Here is a 23,391-nt window from a genome sequence, read left to right as displayed (position 1 = left end):
AAAAAACTCTCATGTATACGTGCAAAATTTTCATCCTTTTGTGAAAATAAAGTTGCTCATACATTGCATTAATTTAATTCTTTCATAAAATGAAAGAGATCATATATTGCATTAATTTCATTCTTGCGCAAAATGAAGTTGCTCATACATTTATTTTATTTCATTATTTCACAAAATAAAGCTGTCATACATTGCATTCATGTCATTCTTTCACAGAATGAACGATGATAATACATTGCATTCATTTTATTCATTCACAAAATGAAGTCACTCATTCATTTCATTTTTTCACAAGAATATTGTTTCTCACTGCCTCTTTGATGGAGAGAAAACAAAGTATGTGCAAAGGTACCTCCATCTCTCAAGCCTCCAAAATGTTGCATATTACTGCATCTTTAACGAGGAGAAAATGTAGTATACTATCGTTGATTCTACACTTTGTATTGTTCACCTTGTTTTTTTATCCCACCTATAATATGTGATTGAACACTAATTGTGAGATATGTCGACTGTGTATTGATCGAGAGAAAATATAGTATATCATCGATTCTACATCATTACTGTCCAACACATCTATTTGACTATCACAGTTTGTTAAAGCCACGAAACCCCATCAATTCTACATCACCATTCATGTTCTTTTATATGATAAGAACAATTTTTTATCAACTGTAGCACTCACAAACAACTTGTCAACTTTCGTTTCCTATCTCACCTATACCATAAAATGTGTTTATCGAAAAAACTCATCGATCTTCTCACTACTGATGCATGGCCCTAGAAAAATGACCATAATTTTCAATTAGTTGAAGACAACAAAAACCCTAGTTTTTGTGAGACCCTACATTTGCTTTAATACTATATTCATACAAAAATCTGCAAATATAAAGAAAATTCATATTGTATTCATCACTATTATTTGGGATGTATAGGGAAATCCACAAATTCCTCAGGAAAGCCGCACATAAAAGATATATTTATAGTGACATGATTTACGAAGTTAGTGCCTAATTTGCAGTCATCTTTCCAAAATATAAAATTCAAGGAAATTCACATCTTATTATTTATGTAGATCCACCATATTTGTGAATCTCCTTGATGATGTTTGTAAATATTTCACAACTTTCACATCTATAACTTAAACATTGCAAATGTTCCACAATAGTCCCATAACTTAATATGCAAATTTATTTTTCAAAAATATTAAATGCGACTAGCATTAAATGTGACACTTCAAAATTTAAATGATACTTTGATATTTAAAATTATGCTTTAATATTTACAAAACAATGATTTGCATATATTTTATCCAAACTTTGTGAGGTCTTATAAAATGTATGCAACCTTCATGAGGTCTTATAAAATGTATGTGAACCGCTTTTCACTTAAACATATATCCACACCTTGTTTTTGCACTTGATTCACCTATGAAAAATGACCTTATCAAAAAAACTTGAAGGATTAACAGAAATAGTCATCAATGAAGTGTCACTGATGTTTGTTTTGCTGAAAATATTCACCAAAAATAGTCTAAAATTTTTGCAAAGAGATTGAAAACCATCTAGTGGGGACAAAAAACCCCTAAATTATGTGAAAATAGCCCGAGGTTGCACATAAAATTTTTTAAGAAACAAAATGTCGCTTTTAATGCTTACAAAATTCTCATTCTAAAAAAAATTTGCATTACCTCATGCAAAACTTTACAATTTCTACAAACTTTTCAAAAATTTCACAACCACCAACTCAAAACCCTTGACAAAATTCACAATCTAAACGCCTATATGTATAGACGTAAATTCACATGCTAAAACAAAATCTCTTATTGCTTAAAGTCGACAATATGTGAAAGTCCATTAATTCCACACCAAAAGTAAACTTTCAAAACTACAAACACAGAACTCTTGACAAAATTTGCATAGAATTTTCGCAAAGTGCAAAACAATTCATAATTCCACATGAAAGTTGCAAGGCGGAGAAGATGTGCGCATTCAAAGACCTGATCGCACTGACTCAACCTAACGTAACTACAAACATCGTACCAACAACGTAAAACTCCAAGGCTAGGACCCCTACCCCCAGGGCCTATGCTACGCATAGGCTTGCACAAAAGGGCGACACCCATGAGAATCAAACCATGACTGCCCGTCTAGTAGTCAAGGCCCCACTCCACTATGTCAATCCCCTTTGGGGCTATGAATCTAATTTGTTGGATATAAAAGTAATCATTTTTGCATAGTATATTATGCAAAATTTGTAATTTATGTGAAAACATCGTGCAATTTTCATTTTTAGTGAGATCTAATGAGATCGGTTGAGCGTTGCAACGTAACGCACGAAAATCAAGAGTTTCGCTCATGCAAGGGTAAAAAGGTCCTAAAAAGGTAAAAAACCTGCAAAATTGGACATCAGGCCAATTTCAAAATTTGTGGGGCATTTAGGAAAACACATCAAATTTGTCGTAGAGTATGGTGATTTTTTGTTTATTGAAAAAAGACAAGTACACCCTTTTAAGGCTTAACCCTTTTAGATGAAAGTGAAATGCTCTTGTATAATAATGTCCTAGTTCCAATAAGTAAACCTAAAACTGAACTGTAAAGCAGGAAGTGAAAGCAAGCAAACAAGTAAATTGAAAGAAAAATAATAGGGCTTACATAATTTTCGTCAAAATCACAAGGGTCTTCCTATTTTCTATTTAAAGAGAAAAAGAATCAAAATTTCTATATAGACTACAATTTGATCAAAGAGAAAAAAAATCAAATTTTCAAAATAAACTAGAACTTAATAAGCTAGATCCAATGGGGTCCTATGGGCAAACCACAAGTTTCTCTATAATTCTCCTTCATTGAATAATGTACAAGAAATTTGACATTAACCAATGGGGGCGCCACTTGTTGGTAGGAGCTGTCAGTGCACGTCAGTTTGTAGTGGGAGTCATGGTTGCCAGTTGAAGCGGGAGCGGGAAGATAGGGGAAGCAGGAGGGGGAAGCGAGGTACTTTCAAAATTTTAGGAAGCGGGAAGCGTGAGACCACTTAGGAGCAAATCGGGGATCGTCTTGGAAGCGACCTAGGAAGCGAACCGAAAGCGACCTAGGAAGCCAGGGGGAAGCGAAAAAAATAAAAAATAAAAAACTGAAAAAATGGAAGCAGCGAGGAGAAAGCGTGATGGAAAGCATACTTCCCATTAAAGGGAAGCGCGCTTCCCATTTAAAAAGGGCATTTCAAAAGCGCGACATTCCGCGCTTCCAGTAACTCTGGGTGGGACGCTGCATGTTCAAAACCCAATGGTACGTTCAATAACAGGTAGGGGTCTCTGCCTTAACCCCAGCTTGCCTATCTAAAAAAAAAAATCTGCCATCAAAGTGAGACAAACTAGTGTTCTTAAACAAAGCAAAGGATTCAAATCACTTCAACCTAAACCAAGATCCTACTATTGAGAACATCCCCATAAATATTCTCTAGATCTTTTACTTTAGGTGTGTCATTCTCCTTGGGTTAGAAATTTTCAGGCAAAACAAATTTTATTTTTTATGATAAAAAATTATTTGAACACATTAAGAGTTGAGGAAACAGGAAAAATCAAGGAATGAGTTCCAATATCTTCACCTCTCATCATAATATCGTCCTTTTCTTTATGCTCTTCAGCAATTCAATGCCCCCAAATATCTTTCTTGGTTTCATTCACTCCATGTTCATCTTCAGTTGAATTAAGCAGGCGCCAGAATGAATGGCTATGCAACATCATCTTTCACCTTACGGAAACATTCAGAGCACTAGAAACTTCATATGAAAATTTCCCTGAAAAGGATATGACAGTGACAGAACTGACGTGAAAATCATTTTGAACAGAAATTCTCTGTTTGAAAAGGTAACTAAATAAAGGAATACCTCCAATACAGCCAATGATTGCCACCATGCAACTGTGATCAGAGCTCGGTTCACAGAATAAAGTTGTCATCACAGGGGGGGCACAAATTCAACCATTTGCATTCCTCTTCCACCAATGGCAATCTGATATCTTCTTCTGAAATCAAATTTGGAGATAAGAACACAATGAATGGGATTTCATTTCTTGATTAAATATCGACATCAGTTCAATATCTGATGATTGCTTACCTTTCACAGGCTTTGACATCCAAAGTCTCTGGTTCAGGCACATCAATAACTAAATGGCCATACTCTATCAGTTTACCAGATTCTCCGAGACGCCAGCAACGTACTCGCTGATCGAGACCAGTGGTGAAAACCCAAGTTCCATCTGTCCAAACTCCTACGGAAATTCAAAGGTGATCATTTCAGTAGTTCCTAATGTAATACAGTTGAGCATATTCATGACACAATAGAGGATAAAGTGTGTGAGCCTTAGTCCACAGATGAAGCAACTGAAATGCAAAGCAAGATGAAAATCGATACTTATCCAAAACCTTTCACTGCAGAGCTGTGAGAAGAGGCAACTGTATCTTGATACAAGAATCTCAACCCATATTTATAACTCTTGGGTAGAAAATTCAACCCCTGCCCATCTAACACTGCATAAAAATTTCCCCAGTTTATTTCTATAACACGAAAAGATATTTCAACAATGCAGAAACAAGATGAAAATCAGAACTAAGGTACAGAAACTCAAAAGTAAAAACCAAACTCACCAGAAGAAGGGAACCTCAATCTGTCTATCAAGTGGTCTGCAGAATTATCTGTTTGCTCCTTTATTCTCATACTGTCATTATTTATCTGCTGCAACTCCAACCCAAAAGCCAGAGAGTGCAGTGCCTGATCATCTCCTCCACTTATCACATGATAAATACTTCCTTGCCCTTGTGAAATATGGAGGCAGTTGACGCCAGATTGGTGAATAGAATGCATAACATGTAAAGGCTGCACAACATGAATTTCATTTGGTAGGTTGATGGGATCTGCCAAGCGTTTTCCTGGTACAAACACAAGTTGGTAGTAAATTTCACAATCAACTGTTTTCTCAGCACAACTATGAGTTGCTTGCTGACAATTTGAATGCTTTCAATTGGTAAGGTGTTTCAAATGAAATCTAATCTAATGGCTGTAGGCACAGGATATACGTTTGGGCAATCCATGCATTTCGGGTAATTTCCTTTACAGACAGTGAATCTGGACATGAGCAAAAAGAGTACATGGCACAATGGTGCGAGACAGAGTTTTATTTCCCTTCTAATTATAGTCAATATGGAAAAAGTGGATCTTTAAAACCAGTGAATCAATTTTTTTTTTCCTATTCAATACACAAAGAATGTCACCCACTCTTGTAAAACTTTCCTATGTCCACATGCCTGCTGTTTTCTTGTTTTCAATGATTGTAAGTACTTCAAACACAAAATTGCTGAATTTCATGCTTATGTTGGACGTTTAACTTTAGTCATTGTGTAGAGCATTAGTTGACAATTTAAAACAAAACCTTGTGCAACATAATCAATGTTACGCTCTTTACTATCACTCTCTCTGTTGTTACATTCGTTAGTCCAACAGGCTTCCACTTCCACTGGGCCCTTTTTCTTCAAATCCTTAGTTAGTGATCTCCACCATCTCCCACCCTGGCTTCCTCTGCCTGTGCGTGGCCGTCTATTACAGTCAATAAGCTTTTCAGGTTGAATCGCAGATACTCGCAACATAAAAGAGCTGACAGTTTCAGTCAGATCCCAAAAACTAATGCTTCCATCTGTAGATCCACTGACAACAAGATAAAAGCTTCCAATCTGTACCTCGCCTGTGGCAACAGAAGAATCACCAAATGACACAAGTGTTATTCAGCTTAAGAATGAAGACAATCTAGTATATAAATGTGTGTGTGTGTGTGTGTGTGTGTGTGTGTGTGTGGAGGAATGTGTAATCTTTTCTGGAGAAAGAATTCATCAAGATAAATAGATTGATGAGCCAAATGTGCACGTGCATGCATGTACATAAGTGCACCATGTGTATCGTGTGCTCAGAATGCCATGATGTTGATGCATATATGTGGACACTTTTGGAAAAGACTGAAAGAGTACGAGAAGCTGAATATAGGGCATTGGCAAGTGTTGTTTCAGAGATTATCTGGATATGTAACTCTTATAAACAACTATAGGATTAAAAGTGAAGAGATCCATAACCTTTTGTGACAATACAGGTTCTAGTTTTGGCTCAAAATGCTGTGCTTAATAATAAGTTTAAGCACTCCTAAACAAATTACAATTCTGGCAAAGAAATAAGTCTTTCAGAACCATGTACAGCTTGAGGGGACCTGTTGAAGAGTATCCCATCTATTAGTATTGTTGTCATTTGTCGTATTTGTTGTGTATTTTATTTCCTATGACACAAGTTGTAAATTTATTTCAATGTTTCTGTTTCTACTTTATATTAACTAGCCCTTTTAGGGCTACTTCATATAAATAAAAAGTCATGCACATGACCTCCCTCCACCAAGAATCATTGGAGCAATGTTGTCCGTATCGTATGATATGGTACATATCAATACTATGAAGGATATCGATACAATACACACTCGTATCGCGATATGAGTGCATATCATATTCGTATCACGTGTAGAGTGGTATACCTGGGCAGTGGAATAATGTGCGAGAGAGAGAGAGAAAGAGTCGATTTTCTTATTCTACAATTAGGTTTAACCACCTATTTAAGTAGTGATTAGCCTTAAAATAAAAATTACACTAAGGTTCAGTATTTTTATAAAATGTAAAGAACCACCTTAAGCATTCGACTAATCTTAACACTCCCCCTCAAGTTGGAGCATAGATATCAATCATGCTCAGCTTGCCGCAACATTTTGAGAAGCTGGGCCTGGCAAGAGGCTTTGTAAAAATATTTGCAGCTTGATCTTCAGAGATTACATGCTTAGTAGAGATATGTCCAGCTTGAACCATATCTCGTATGTAGTGACAGTCAACTGTAATGAAATATGCGGAAAAGAAATGTATGTCTTACAATGGACATTCGCACATAGAAATCAAAGAACAAGTCCAAAAGAGGACATACACAAAAGCCAATAATGGCTAGAAAGCATAAAATCTTATAAAGGCACTAAAGGGCTTGAAGAAGCCACACTTACAAAGGGGGAGACCCCACTTATTTATAGGCAAGAGAGGAGTGAGGGAGAGTTAGAGAAAAGAAAGAGAGAGGGACCATTGGGAGTCCCAACAAGGAGTCGTTGGGCTCCCAACGACTCTTTGTTGGGGCCCCCATGGCTGTGCATTTAATGCACAAAAGGTACAAAAAAACAAAAAAACAAATAAGAAAAAATAGGAAAAGAAAAAAGGAAAAAAGGAAAAAAAGAAAAAGTCTATAATGCCCCTATTGGGCGAGTTTACAGAACTACCCCTTACCGGGTAGTGTATGATAAATATATTTATATATATATATATATATATATATATATATATATATATATATATATATATATATATATATATATATATATATATATATATATTAACACCCTCCCTCAAGCTTTACGGGGATACAACAGAAAGCTTGTTGAGAAGAAACATGAAACGAGGAGTAGCAAGAGCTTTGGTGAAGAAGTCTGCCAACTGGTACTCGAATGTGACGTAGGGCAGTGCTATGGTTCCTTTTAGGTATTCATCTCGAACATAGTGGCAATCCATCTCAATGTGTTTAGTACGCTCATGGAAAATGTGGTTGCTTGCAATATAGATAGCACTCTTGTTATCGCAACACATCTTCGAAGGAATTGAGATGACGATGCCCATATCACAGAGGAGACTTCTAAGCCACACAAGCTCCATGGTTGTAGTGGCCATTGCACGATATTCCGCTTCAGTTGAGGATAATGACACTTTATGCTGCTTCTTGCATCTCTAAGAAATCATAGTCACCTAAGAAAACACAAAAACCAGTGGTTGAGACTCTATCATTGAGATTTTCTCCCCAATCAGCAGCATCTGTATAAGCAATTAAATCAAGGGATGATGAAGAGGAAAGAAAAACTCCATTAGTTATGGTGTTTTTAATATATCTGACAATCCTTAAGACTGCACTCATGTGCACAGTTGTAGGTGCATGTTGAGACTGACTGACGGAGTGAACTGCATGAGCTATGTCTGGCCGAGTGATGGATAAGTATGTCAGAGACCCAACGAGTTGACGGTAGGGAGTAGAATTCTCGAGAAGTGTCTCATCTTCCAGCCTTAGCTTTGCATTGATAACCTCAGGGGTTTCTGTCTTCTTATCATCCGAAATTCCAGACTTGGAACAAATGTCAGCAACAAGTTTCATCTGAGAGAGAATATACCCTCGGGGAGAATATGCAACTTCAATACCTATAAAATATCTTAAGAAACCAAGGTCAGACATGTCAAAATTTTCTTTTAAAATTTTCTTAATATCACGGATTCCTTGCTCATCACTTCCAGTGATGATCATATCATCAATATATAGTAGTAGAATAACTACAGAGGACCCTGCACTTTTCACAAATAACGCAGTGTCAGTATAACATGAACGAAAATTTAAGCTAGTCATTACATTGCTAAATCTGTCATGCCAAGCCTCTGGAACTTGTTTTAACCCATATAGTGCCTTTTTTAGTTTAAGAATTTTATTTTCACCAATAGATACTCCTGGTGGAGGATCCATATAGACCTCTTCACTTAGCTCGCCATTAAGAAATGCGTTCTTAACATCCAATTGATAAATAGGCCATTTTTTAACGGATGCAACCGCAATAAGAGTCCTAACACTAGTCATTCTAGCTACGGGAGCGAAGGTTTCTTCATAGTCTATTTCGTACTCTTGAGCATATCCTTTGGCTACCAACCTAGCTTTATAACGTTCTAATGTCCCATCACTTTTAGTTTTAATTTTGAAGACCCATCTACATCCAATAGACTTCTTTCCAGTGGGCAATGAAGTTATTTCCCAAGTTTTAGCCTTTTCAAGGGCACTAAGTTCTAGTTTCATGGCTTCAACCCATTGAGGAATATTTTTGGCTTCATTATAGTGTGATGGTTCATGATAAGAGTGTAATGCAATTAAGCATGCCCTATATTTAGGTGTTAGGGACTCATAGGAAACAAACCTATTAGGAGGATTGGAGATTCGGCTAGATCTCCTTAAAGAGGTTTCTTCTATGTTGGAATTTTGAGAATATTTTTCTAAAGCGCATATGGGAGTTTCTTGACCACGCCTAGCATAGGTTTGAATTGACCTATTTTCAAAATCATTACTTCCATTTTCAACATTACTAAGAGTATCCTCTAAATCATTAGAAACATCCTCTTCGTGAGGAGTCACATCTTCTTGAGAGAGAAGATCAAATAAGAAAGCATATTCGCTTTCATCAATATCTTTATTTTTCTCAAAGCCGTTCTCATTTTCTAAAAAGGTAACATCTTTGGATACATATAGTTTGTTGCTTTTGGGGTCGAAGCACCTAAAACCTTTTTTATTTTCTCCGTATCCTAAAAACACACATTCGATAGCTTTGGGAGATAACTTATCTCTTTTATGTGTAAGGACAAAACACTTACACCCAAAAATTCTTAATCTATTAAAATCGGGTGTTCTTTCAAAGAGTTTTTCATATAGAGATATATTTTTTAGAGATGAGGATATCATTCTATTTATCAAATAAGTGGAAGTTAAGGCGGCTTCGGCCCAATAGCATTTTGGAATTTCTTTAGAAATGAGAAGAGTCCTAGTAGTTTCCAAGATGTGTCTATGCTTTCTTTCGGCTAGACCGTTTTGTTGGGGAGTCCTAGGACATGACCTTTGATGACAAATGCCATTGGTTTCCAAGTATTCTTGAAATTCATTTGATAGATATTCTCCACCGGAATCGGATCGAAGAATGGAGATATTAGTTGAAAATTGATTTTTGACAATCATATGAAATTTTTTAAAGAAATTAAAAACTTCGAATTTTAGATTGTGAAAATAGATCCACACATATCGAGTGAAATCATCAATGAAAGTAACATAATATGAGTATCCTCCTTTAAATATGACCGGAGAAGGACCTCACACATCCGAATGAACTAATTCAAAGGGTCTTTTGGACACAAATGTTCTCTTTGGAAAAGAGGTGGATTTCATTTTTCCAAAAATACAACTCTTGCAAACAAAATGTTTCTCATTACAAAATTTCTTTCCAAAAGGAAAGGAGTACATTTTTGAGAAGCTTGGATGTCCAAGTCTTTGATGCCAAGTTTCAATATTTTTATCTTGGACATGATTACAAAATGAGTTAGTGGGAAGTTTCAAATTGTTCATGTAGTAGAGATCTCCCCTCCTATGGCCTTGCCCAATCCGCTTCCTGTACTGGAGATCCTGTATAGAGCAATCCTTGGTTGAGAAGGAGATTTCACATCCATGATCACATATTTGAGAGACAGATAAAAGATTTAAATTAAGTTGAGGTACTACTCTTACATTTGGCACAAAAAATCTTTTGAAAAGTCTAAGGTTCCAAAACTTTTAACTTGTAAAGAGGTATCATCGGCGGTGGAAACAAAAGAATTTTTGGAGTTGCTATGTACATTGGATAGTCCATTTTCAATAGGGGTAATATGAAAAGATACTCCAGAATCAAGAATCCAAGAAGGCGTACCTGGAGGAGAAGAAGAGGCAATGGCGGCTCCCGAAGTTGACGGCGATTTGAGTAGAATTTGAAGTGCTTCGGATAGTTGAGCAAGGGAAAATGACTCTTTCCCTTTCATTGGCTCCTCCTTTTGTGGGATTTCTTCAATAATAGCAACTTTACCTTTTAGAGGTTCATTTATCTTTGGACAATTAGGTCTTATATGACCCGGTTCTTGACAATGATGGCAAATGGCTTTCCTATAATTGCCATTATAGTTATTTTGCCTCCCAAAGTGTGGAGGCTTATAAGCTTTCATATGATTGCCGAGTTTAGACACGGCAAGAACTTCATCTTCTCCTTTAATCATGCCAAGACGTGTTTCTTCTTGGCATATTTCGGCTATGGCATCTTCCAATGGAAGCAATTTTGATCTATGAAGAAGGGAGGACCTAACTTGTTCATATTCGGGCCTAAGCCCATGTAAAAATTGGAAAAAGTGTTCTTTTTCCATTTGTTCTCTTCGCATTTTCACATCTTCACTAGATACTCATTTGGGTTCAAGAAGGGATAGCTCATCCCATAAAGGTCCAAGAGTGCTATAGTAATCTCTTACACTCATTTCACCTTGCTTAATGGTACAGATTTTTTCTTGGATAAAGAATTGACGAGCAAGGTCTTTTTGGGTATACATACCTTTCATAAAGAACCATGCTTCATTTGCTAGGCGGAATTTAGCAATGTTGGCGCAAATCTTTAGCTCCATGTTGTTCATGAACCATGCAAGAATTTTTGCATGCTTACTTTCCCAATCTTCCACCTTGGATTGGTGATCTTCAATAGCCTTCATGCGAGCATTTCCTTCTAGAGCTTTTTCTTGATCACCATCCATTTTCGTAAGTTGAAGTTGAGGTTCCCTAATGGTGCCCATAACATATCCCCAAAGCCTTTTACCTTTGAGGTTGTTCTCCATGGCAGCGGCCCACATCATGTAGCTAGTACCATTAAGCTTGAAGGAGAGATCAATCTTTTGTTCTCCTTCCATCATATAATCAAGAATGGAGGACAAACCAAGAGAGAGGTAAAACTAGACAACAAGCTATATGAATCAAGAGCACAACCAAGGCTTTAATACCATGTAATGAAATATGCGGAAAAGAAATGTATGTCCTACAATGAACATTCACACGTAGAAATCAAAGAACAAGTCCAAAAGAGGACATACACAAAAGCCAATAATGGCTAGAAAGCATAAAATCTTATAAAGGCACTAAAGGGCTTGAAGAAGCCACACTTACAAAGGGGGAGACCCCACTTATTTATAGGCAAGAGAGGAGTGAGGGAGAGTTATAGAAAAGAAAGAGAGAGGGACCATTGGGAGTCTCAACAAGGAGTCTTTGGGCTCCCAACGGTCACAATTGTGACCGTTGGGGGCCCCAATGGTTGTGCATTTAATGCACAAAAGGTACAAAAAAAACAAAAAAAGAAATAAGAAAAAATAGGAAAAGAAAAAAAGGAAAAAAGAAGAAAAAGAAAAAGTCTACAATGCCCCTATTGGGCGAGTTTACAGAACTACCCCTTACCGGGTAGTGTATGATAAATATATATATTTATATATATATATATATATAGATAGATATATATAAATATATAGATTACATATATTTTAACATCAACTTCAATATGTTTTGTCCTCTCATGAAAAACCAGATTATTTGCTATATATGTGGCTGCCTTGTTATCACACATCATCACTATAGGAGATAGGACCTTCACTTGAAGATCAATGAGAATTGTTTAAACCCACATTAATTCAGCGGCGGTTTGAGCCATAGCTCTATATTCTGATTCAACACTTGACCTAGCAACCACAGTTTGCTTCTTGCTTCTCCAGGAAACTAAGTTACCTCCTACAAAAACACAGAATCCCCTGGTAGATTTTCTATCCTCTACAGACCCGGCATAATCAGCATCAGAATAAGCGATTACCTCCAGAGTGTTTCCTTTCTTGAATAACAACCCTTTTCCAGGAGAGGATTTTAAGTAGCTAAGTATCATCATTATAGCATTCCAATGTACCTCGGTCGGTTTGTCCATGAATTGACTAACCTTGCTTACAGCCAGAGCGATGTCGGGTCTAGTAATTGTCACATACAATAACTTTCCTACCAATGAGCGATAGCTCTTGCTGTCAACAGGTTTTGACCCCTCATCCAACAAATGAACTTTGCTCTCCATAGGGATATTTGCTGGTTTAGCTCCCAACATTCTTGTTTCTTTTAGTAAATCAAGAACATACTTCCATTGTGACAGAACCACACCCTCACTGCCCCTGGCCACTTCTATGCCCAGAAAATATCTAAGGGACCCAAGGTCTTTAATAACAAAATGTTTTTGAAGATGGGCCTTTGTAGCTACAATATCATTCATGTTTATCTCCTGTAAGGATGATGTCATCCACATATACCACCATAATAACTATTCCTGAGTTAGTTTTCTTAATGAATAATGTGTGATCCGACGCTGATCTATTAAAACCAAACTTTGACATCACCTCAAACAACTATTCCTGAGTTAGTTTTCTTAATGAATAATGTGTGATCTGACGCTGATATATTAAAACCAAACTTTGACATCACCTCAAACAACTTTTGAAACCAAACCTGATGACTCTGCTTTAGACCATATATCGCCTTTCTTAATCTACACACCTTCTGACACTCTCCCTCAACCTCGAACGCAGGAGGTTGCTGCATGTAAACAGTCTCAGACAAATCTCCATGCAAGAATGCATTTTTGACATTGAGTTGGCACAGACTCCATCCACGGTGAACAGCTACAAACAGAACAAGACGAATGGTGCCCATTCGTGCAACAGGAGAAAAGGTCTCAAAAAAATCAACCCCATATGTCTGAGTATATGCTTTTGCTACTAATCTGGCCTTATACCTCTCACTTGAACCATCTGAATTATAATTAATAGTATATACCCATTTGGGTCCAACAATGTCCACATCTCCTGGGGAATCAACGAGGTCTCATGTCTGTTGAGACAGTAAAGCATCCATTTCATATTGCATAGCTTGCTTCCATCGGTTATTGAGGACTGCCTTTTGATAACTCATTGGAATAGTTTCAGCTGATAAGGCTGAAATAAAAGCTTTAATCTGATTGTCGAATCTAGCATCGGACACAAACTTAGAAATAGGGTGAAAGGTACATTGTTGTGTCTCCTTCCGCAGAGCAATTGGCCTGTCATCATCATCATGAATATCGTTGCTATCAGGAGTACTTACCTCAGGGGAAGAAGAAGATGAAAGCACCAGAGAAGATGGAGGTCTACGCCCATACACCAATAGAGGATTGTGAAACCGTGAAGTAGGTGAAGTTGTATGCGAAAAAGAAGGCATCGATTCCAAAGGGAAAGGAGGAATAGGAAGTGGAAAAGAATCATTTTGATTAGCTTGCAGCCGAGTACTAGTACTAGAATAGTATGGAATAGACTCCAAGAAGGATACATCCGCACTGACATATTCCCGACGAGAGATTGGATCATAACATCGATACCCCTTTTGGTTTTTTGGATAGCCTATAAATATACATTTAATGGCTTGAGGTGCTAACTTATCACGATCAGGTCCAAGTCTGTGCACAAAGCAAACACACCCGAATACCTTAGGCAAAAGAGGAAATAGGAGTGCACTAGGATATAGAATTTGTAAAGGAATTTGGTCTTCCACAGACGATGAAGGCATGCAGTTGATCAAATAACAAGCCGTAGTAACTGCATCACCCCAATATGAGGCAGGAACATTGAATTGGATCATAAGAGTTTGTGCCATGTCAAGAAGATGCCTATGTTTTCGTTCAGCCACCCCATTTTGTTGAGAAGTATAAGCACAGGAGGTTTGAGGTTGAATTTCATGATCCCGGTAAAATTGCAATAGAGTTGTGGTTTTAAATTCAAGAGCATTGTCAGTGCGAATAATCTTGACAACTGAATCAAATTGAGTTTTTATTTCAATGACCAAAGATTTTAGAATATCTGGAACTTCAGATCTTTCTTTTATTAAGAACACCCAAGACAACTTAGAGAAATCATCGACAATGACTAAATAACGACGACACTGAGTCCTGGTAGGAATCTTACTAGGACCCCATACATCAACATGAAGAAGTTCAAAAACCTTATTACTGGACTGACTCTGACTAGAAGGGAACGAACTCCGATGATGCTTTCCCAACTGACATGCTTCACACTGGAATGATGTAGTAGACGGAATCTGAGGAATGACACAACGAAGCTTTGGCAATGAAAGATGTCCAAGACGACGATGCCACTGAATAGGACTCGAAGAAGAATCAACTGCAACATAGTTGTTTACCACAGGATGATGTAGGACTCCATTTTCTTCATAGTCTCCACCAATCTTCTTCCCCGTCAGCAGATCCTGAAAATGACAGCACACAGGATCAAATATCACCCTACAATTTAGCTCTTATGTAAGACAACTCACTGAGAGTAAACTTTGAGGAAATGGAGCATGAAGGACATTTTTCAACTGCAAGGAAGAGGATATAGAAACATTTCCCTGACCAATAACCGGGGAGGAACTCCCATCAGCTAATGAGACTCCCCGATGTGCAGTAATAGCTTTTAGATCTGAAAATTTTTTAGAGTTTCCAAAAAGATGTCTGGAAGCACCATAGTCAATAATCCACTTACTATCAGTGGAAGAACGATGGTCGCCGGAAGAGTAGGCCACACCAGCTACAGGAGACGAAGAACTTGAAGGACGATGAGAGACCAGCTCTTCATATTCTGCACCACTGAGAGTGATAGATTCACTAGGAGAATTGGTTTCATGCTCCACCTTCAATTTTGTAGCATTAGCTTTTGGAACATTTTGCTTCAACGGAGAGACTGCAGGTCGTCCATGTTTATCCCAGCACTGATCTTCTAAATGTCCTGATTTTCCACAATAGGCACATTGGAGTTTACCTCTACCTCTCATACCTCTTCCGCGACCTTTGCCTCTAACATTCATAAGATTTCCTCATCCATAACTAGATGGAACGGCCAAAGCAGATGATTGAGATGCAGGTTGAGATTGTGGAAGAGAGATGGCAAGTCTGCTCAACCGATTGTATGCATCAACAAAGGTAGGAACATCAGATTTGGTCAACATTTGGACTTCAGCAATTGTGAATTTTGATGATAGGCCTGTGAGGAACCGAGCAACCATAGTTTGTTCTTGATGGTCCTTCTGGATAGAGCAACACAGAGGTCTATGAGCATTCAGTCTCTCAAAAGCAGCCTTAACAGATGCATAGTACTGGGATAAGGTCTGATCACCCTGCTGTAAATTATATATCTCCTATTCAACTTGGAGAATACGACTCACATTCGTCTCTTGAGAATATGTATCTCGAAGATTATCCCACATTTGTTTAGCTGTATTATAATAGATTAGGCCATCTGCAATATGTGGTTCAATACTATTCATGATCCATGACATCACAATGTCATTATCTTCTTCCTAAGTAGTATACTTTCCACTTTTATCATTTGGCTCAGATTCCAATAAAATGTGTTTTCTACGATGTCCAGACAGTGACATCGTAAACATCCTGGACCACCTGGCATAGTTTGTTTCATTCGATTTAACCGACGAACCATATGAGAAAGGATTGGCAAAGGCCTTGTATTCCCCAATAGCCTCATTCTTGTAATCAGATTTGGAAGCTTCACCCATAATATTTAAACCACGATACACTGATGAACGAGGATGGTTTTCGCAACACGACACCCAAATTTGTGTCAGACGAACAATAATAAATTGATCTGTGTTCCAAAAAAAAAAACGCAGATCCAACCTTCAGATCTGTGACAGACTTTACGCAGATCAACAAAACCAACTGCTTCAATGGGCGATGATGACAACCTTCAGATCTGTGTCAGGACTTTACACAGATCAACAACACAAAAAAAAATATTTGCTTCAATATACAACGATGACACCCTTCAGGTCAGATTTCACTATAATAAACTGATCTGTATCCCCAAAAAATTTGCAGATTCAACCTTCATATCTGTGACAGACTTTACACAGATCAACAAAAAAAAAAAACTGCTTTAATAGACAGTGACGACACCCTTCAGATCTGTGTTAGATTTTACACAGATCAGCGACAAAATAGAGACTGCTTCTTGCTATCATTCCATCCTTATCAAACATGAGCAGAGTTAACCCCTGTCTCCCACTCCACGACATCAGCGTAGTGTGCATATCCACACTCACCAGATCGGGTCGACTAAACATCCATTGTAGATCTGAGTGGGCTTTGCAATGATTTGTAGATTTGATTACAGATCTGAGTCATGACGTTGGTCAGACTACAAATCTGTTATCAGATCTATACCAAAATAAAACCAATCAACTAAGCCACCTAATCGTCAGCGTGTGATCTCCCTTCACGAGATCTTCAGATTCACACGTACCTTACCCGATCCTTCTACACATGATCTCCCGATCCACAGTTGCACGATTTTCTTCACGCAGGGATTGAAGAATATCGAGAGGTCACGTTTTCAGGAACGTTGGCTCTGATACCATGTAGAGTGGTATAGCTGGGCAGTGGAAGAATGTGCGAGAGAGAGAGAGGGAAAAAATGAGAGAGAAAGAATCTATTTTCTTATTCTACAATTAGGTCTAATCACCTATTTAAGTAGTGATTAGCCTTAAAAGAAAAATTACACTAAGGTCCATTATTTTTATAAAATGCAAAGAACCACCTTAAGCATTCGACTAATCTTAACAATATGTATCGTACGATACGAGGTGTATTGTACGATACAGGGTTAGCACACTTAAAAAATGGCTGAATCATAATTGTTAAATTTTAGGTTTTAAAGACCACTGTCCGCACTTGTGGAGGGGTGACAACCAATTTTCCGATAACGGTTGGGTTACATCAAGGATCTGCTTTAAGCCCTTTCCTATTTGCGATAGTGATGGATGAGCTTACAAGATCAATTCAAGAAAATGTACCGTGGTGTATGTTGTTTGCTGATGATATTGTTTTGATTGATGAGTCTAGAGCTGGGGTTAATGCTAAGTTAAAATTATGGAGACAGACATTGGAAGCTAGAGGTTTTAAGTTGAGTTAGAGTAAGACTGAATATATGGAATGTCGGTTTAGTAAGCAACGAAGTAGTGATGGGAGTGTAGTGAAGCTTGGTGAACAAGAAATACCGGTGAATGATTATTTCAAATATTTGGGATCCATCATTCAAAAGTATGGAGAAATTGATGGAGATGTAAATCATAGGATAAAGGTTGGGTGGATGAAATGGAAAAGTGCAACTGGAGTGTTGTGCGATCGTAGAATGCCATTGCGGTTGAAGGGAAAGTTTTATAGGACGACTATTAGACCCGCTTTACTATATGGTACGGAATGTTGGGCTGCCAAGAGACATCATATTCAAAAAATGAGTGTAGCTGAGATGCGGATGCTTAGATGGATGTGTGGAAATACAATAAAAGATAAGATTCGGAACGAGGAGATACGTAAGAAGGTAGGTGTTGCACCCATTGAAAATAAGATGCGAGAGAATCGTTTACGGTGGTTTGGACATATTCGGCGAAGGCCTAATGATGCTCCAGTTAGAAGGTTGGAGAAATGGGAAAATATATTAGTTAAAAGAGGTCGAGGTAGGCCTAGGAAGACTTGGATGGAGATGATAGGAAAGGATATGAATGCTTTGAACCTCACCGAGGACATGGCATTGGATAGAAATGATTGGAGGAAAAGGATTCATGTGGAAGACCCAAAATGAATTTCTTTTTTGGTTCATATCGCTGACCCCAATTGTTTTGGGATGAAGGCGTAGTTGTTGTTGTTGTTGTAGGTTTTAAAGACCACAAAAAATGGCTGATTCCTTCATTTGTGTAAAAGTCATTAGAGAGGTATCCACACACCCTAGGACTCGTGAGAGTGATTTGGGGGGCAATCTGTGCACAAGGGAAAGGGCTTTTGTGGTTTGTTCAAGTACGAGTGCATTTTCACTTTTTTTTCAACTGTGGGTTAAAGTAAAAAATCTGCATTATGAGTAAAATTACAAAGCTACTCTCTAAAAAAAATCGACCCCGACGGGCGCTGCCCCCTGCAACCCCTCGTCAAGATAGAAACCAAGCTTCACACTCCAACAAAAATGACATCAGATGATCCGGCATGACAATGGGGCACTCAAGTAACGAGTGAAAACCGATTGAAAATTGAGTGCAACTATTGCCATAATATTTTTGTTTATCTAATATGAAAGTATGACTCTTGTAGCATGTTCTTAATTGCAAGATATTTAATATTTTACATTATTCTTGTAAGATAAATGATGTTTTATGCATCTCATAAAGACATAAATCCTTCATATGTGATTTTATGGTTGCATTTTTCTATTTTTTTTATTTTTTAGTATTTTTTTTTCAAAATTTATGATTTTTTACAATACGATACGATACATATCTTATTTTGGGCCCGGCCGATAGGGGTTATAATACGATACATACAACCTTGCATTGGAGGCCATAGCTGGCTATTACCCTTCTCTGTTTGTATAAGTTACCATGTAACCTTTTCTGCTTACTTATGAGTGGAGTATAAAGAAACACTGCAAATGCTTTCTTCTAAATTTTAAATGCTTTATCTTACACTAACCATGCATATCTGTCGGAATAACAACATGCTGCATTGATAAAACAGGAGAAGTTTGGGGAACCAGTAAAGCAACGTCAAACCTGCAAAGGAAACCAGGGAAATATCTCAAATAAATGAAGGCAAAGTTTTCAGATTATTTTTCTAGTATGACACTTTCAGAATACCTTGAAAATAGGAATAATAAAATAACAACAAAAAAAGCAATATCATTAAAACTCAGAAAACTTGCATCTTGGGTACATACCAGAGCCGGCAGGGCAAAAGAAGCGCACGTAACGTAAGTGTGGCATCTGAACATGCAACCACAACGAAACAAGCTAGTAACCTAACCCACAACGTAAAATGTCTCATCAAAGAACATGAAATGAAAGATGCTTCAATTTCAGCATTGAAATTATCATTTAGCACCAGAGCAAGAAAGTATTTCTCCTTACCGGGAATCAGCACTCTTCACAAGAAAGGCAGTGACAGATAGATACCTCCAATCATTTTCACTTTCCCCATGCTGAAAATCTTCTGAGCTAGTTTCCCCATTTTCTGCAACAAAAGGTTGGACAGTTTGAGAATCATCTATGCCAATGTTCTCCACATTCTCATGGGATTCCTCTCTGTTATCCAATCTTTTACGTGTGCTAGAAAACTTTAATGGCATGTGAGTGGAAAGCCAATGGAAAGATATTGATGTACATTGTTCTTCTGAAGAGTCCAAGGCACTCGAAGTTTCCTCTGCAGCTATATCACCAAGTTTTTCATATCTCTCATCTGCTGTTCTACATTGAAAAAGCCAGCATGTCAAAACTCGCTTTGCACCAGCAGAAATAAGCAAAGGGGGATCTTCCATTTCATGTGCATAAGCACCCTCTCCATGTTTATCAAGAGATTTGCAATTTTCATCATCCAAAAAGGCATGTGCTTTGGCCACATAGCAAATGGATCTGACAGCAGATCCAGCAACATGCTCCCCAAGCAACTTGGATAAGGACCAGTTCCCAATTTCAGCAGGAGTGTACCTACAGCAAATAGTCGATTTTAGAACCTGACTCTTAATCGGGTGGGTTTAATGAAACATTTAGTACATAGTCAGGAGAAAAAATCACCAATATGTTATTAAAAAAAAAAGTGTTGACAATGCTGGCAAAAAAAAAGGGAAAATTCCATTTAGGGGCCAACCTTTTGCACTATTCCCAAAAATTAGCCTCACTTTTCTGAATTACCTGATATGGGCAGCAGGTTTCCTGAAAACTGCCAAGTAGAGACCTTGGGTTAACCTCCAACATCTTGGGAAATTTGATTCTTTTTAGTCGTCTATACTTCCCATTGGAGTTGAAAAATACTTATTTACCCTTGCAAAAGAGAAGGGTAGGTATTTTAGTCATTTGAGGGTATTATTCTCATTTGACTCAATTTAACAGTGGTTTAACCCATGGTTGCCAATTGAGGAAGTGGGAGTGGAAAGCGATACTGGAAGCGAGGCACTTTCAAAATTTTAGGAAGCGGGAAGCATGGGACCACTTAGGAGCGAATCGGGAATCGTCTCGGAAGCAACATAGAAAGTGAACCGGAAGCAACCTAGGAAGCGAGGGGGAAGCGAAAAAAATAAAATAAAAAATACAAAAAAATTGAAAAAATGGGGGAAGCGTGATGGGAAGCGTGCTTCCCATAAAAGGGAAGGCGCTTCCCCGCACGTTTCGGAAGCGCGACGTTTTGCGCTTCTGAAGCGCGCTTCCCCACTTACCTAGGCGCTTCTGATAACTCTGGTTTAACCCCAGTTAATGGTCAATTAGGTCTTTGTTTGGAAGTTTAAAGAAAACCAGAGGCCTATGTAGGAAATTCAGTAATGTGAGGCTCCTTTTTGGGATTAATAGCAAAAGGTTGGCCCCTAATGCAATTTTCCCTAAAAGAAATTATAGGAGAGCTTCCCAGATCTTCACCCACCACATATTTATGTAGAATTAGCTTGAAATATATGTAAAAAGCAGTCACAAATATCGGTATCAGCCAGTGTTGTGAAAAGTGTTGAGGCGTAGCGAGGCGAGGAGTAAAACGTGAGCCTCAAATTTTTTTTTTTGAAAACTTTAAAAAAATATCTAATTAAGAAATTGATTACATAATTGGAAAACTAATTATATAATTGAAAAATATCTTCTTCTTCTTTTCGCCTCACGCCTCAGGACTGCGCCGTGAGGCACAAATTATATAATTCAAAAATATAGTGTCCCATAAAGCAACAACCAATAAGCAATAGAAATTCTCATATGAGATTAACCTATAAAAGTTAAAATATATGAAAAGTAAAGAAACTAACTAAAAACTAATTAAATGTAATTATAAACTAATTAAAAATAAAAAATACTGTCCTCTTCTTCTTCTTCTTCTTCTTCTTCTTTTTCTTTTTTTTCTTTTCACCTCACGCCTCAGGCCTGCGCCTTGAGGCAAAGAGGGTCGCACCTCAAAGCGAGGTGCGCCTTTTGCGTCTCAAGGCACATTTTTTATAACGTTGGTATCAGCTATATCTCGGTGAGGCTATTTCTCGAGATATTATCGGTTTGGTGATAAATCTCGAGAAAATATCGAGACTTAAAAAATAACACAAATAAGTAAGAAAATTTCATGTTTAGACAAAAAAGTACATAAATAATAAATGAAATAAGTAAAATATGTAAAAGAAAGAAGAAAAATATATTAAAATGTAAAAAATAAATAAAAAGTAAAACTAATTGCTAATATCGCGATAGTATCACGATATATATAAATTTCCGATATTTTACCTTTAATATCATTTTTCCATCATATCACGATATTTCAAAATATCACCAATATCTGTGACTATGGTGAAAAGATAGTGTTCCAGTTTCCAAGAACATACTGTCTGATGACATTTATTCCATGTATACAAGAGAATGCAATTCACCTGAAAGGGCTATAAAGGAATCATAGAGTTTACAGATGCAGTCTATTCTAATCTGAACAAGACATCTTATCAAGCATTGTCATGTCCTTTGGACAGACAATCATAAATGTTTAAAGAGTGAGATAACACCTAAAATAACACCCAACTACAAAAATGGGCTAAACAATAAGGTCAAATGGGTGGCAAGAAGATCAAGTATGCCACAAGTTACAAATGTCAAACATGCCTAAAGCAAGGAAATGCCTCTCTCTCTCTCTCTCTCTCTCTCTCTCTCTCTCTCTCTCTCTCTCTCTCTCTCTCTCTCTCTCTCTCTCCTATCAGTGTGACAAATATCGCAAGATTTACGAAAATCTCGCGATAATACAGAGAGAAATTGCCTGAAAATTTAAAATGGCAATTTCTCACGAGATTTTCAAAATATCACAAGATTTATGAAAAAAACATAAATACCACGATTTAAATGTGATATTTACGTTTTAAATGGCTATTTATCGCAAAAAATCATGTATTTTTATTTTTAAAAAAATATTAATATTTTCTTATAAAAATTAATTTTTATATTTTTTAATTTATTTTTTTATTGCCGAGATTTTGCCAAAAAATGCGAGATTTATGGAACTTTTTCAATTTCTCGCGAGTTTTTGAAAAACGAGAAATTGCCGATAAAAATGTATGTCACTATGAATCCTATGCTGGGAAAGATAAATAGCAAAACCTTAATGGCGTGTGTGAATGCGATGGATCTCACCCAGAGATTCATGGATGCATGGATCAAAGCGTGGGGGCCATGCCAGATCTGTCTCAAACGAAATGAAGAGTCTCAGATCTGCAGACCAGAGATCCAGGGATCTAAGATCTGAGGCTACCACACAGAACCCTAATGGTATCTATCATTCTCTGTTGTAAGTACATGAAAGTCATTGATAAAAGTTAAAAAATGACACTTTATAATCAATGATCTTTTGGAAAAACTTTTGGTTCTGTTCTCATATTTTCTGTAGGAAATCTTGCATATATAAAAAATTGAAATAAATGAAACTACAAGAAAATATTATAAGAAATGAAAATAGGCAAAGCAAATTAAATGGGAATTGCTTTCAAGATTTTTCTCGTAAAATCATATATATCATAATAAACTTGTTACATATTCATTTTTAGTGATAAGAATATCAACATCTTCAATTTATCATATTGTCTGTGT

At 37.2% G+C, this 23,391-nt stretch overlaps 1 protein-coding gene across 2 annotated transcripts in view; it reads right to left on the bottom strand.

The window, feature by feature from the left end:
* Window positions 1-3,506: 3,506 nt before the first annotated feature.
* LOC149820937 (Transducin family protein / WD-40 repeat family protein) overlaps window positions 3,507-23,391 on the bottom strand; it is a 188,995-nt gene continuing 169,110 nt past the window's right edge. Inside the window, exons 15-23 of one of the 2 annotated variants that reach the window (XM_089982713.1) lie at window positions 19,714-20,289; window positions 19,524-19,604; window positions 19,280-19,359; window positions 5,426-5,734; window positions 4,644-4,925; window positions 4,422-4,526; window positions 4,114-4,267; window positions 3,886-4,021; window positions 3,507-3,795 (exon numbers count right to left, since the gene is read on the bottom strand). In XM_089982713.1, coding sequence (XP_089838839.1) covers window positions 3,955-4,021; window positions 4,114-4,267; window positions 4,422-4,526; window positions 4,644-4,925; window positions 5,426-5,734; window positions 19,280-19,359; window positions 19,524-19,604; window positions 19,714-20,289 — 1,654 coding nt within the window. In that variant the 3' untranslated portion in view covers window positions 3,507-3,795; window positions 3,886-3,954. The remainder of the gene's footprint in view (window positions 3,796-3,885; window positions 4,022-4,113; window positions 4,268-4,421; window positions 4,527-4,643; window positions 4,926-5,425; window positions 5,735-19,279; window positions 19,360-19,523; window positions 19,605-19,713; window positions 20,290-23,391) is intronic. The other variant, XM_089982714.1, reaches the window with a different exon arrangement.

Source organism: Nuphar pumila, chromosome 12, assembly GCF_984573655.1.
Source record: "Nuphar pumila chromosome 12, dmNupPumi1.hap1.1, whole genome shotgun sequence".
Taxonomy (NCBI): Eukaryota; Viridiplantae; Streptophyta; class Magnoliopsida; order Nymphaeales; family Nymphaeaceae; genus Nuphar; species Nuphar pumila.
The sequence above is the reverse complement of the archived record's forward strand: the minus strand, read 5'-3'. Positions and strand labels throughout refer to the sequence as shown.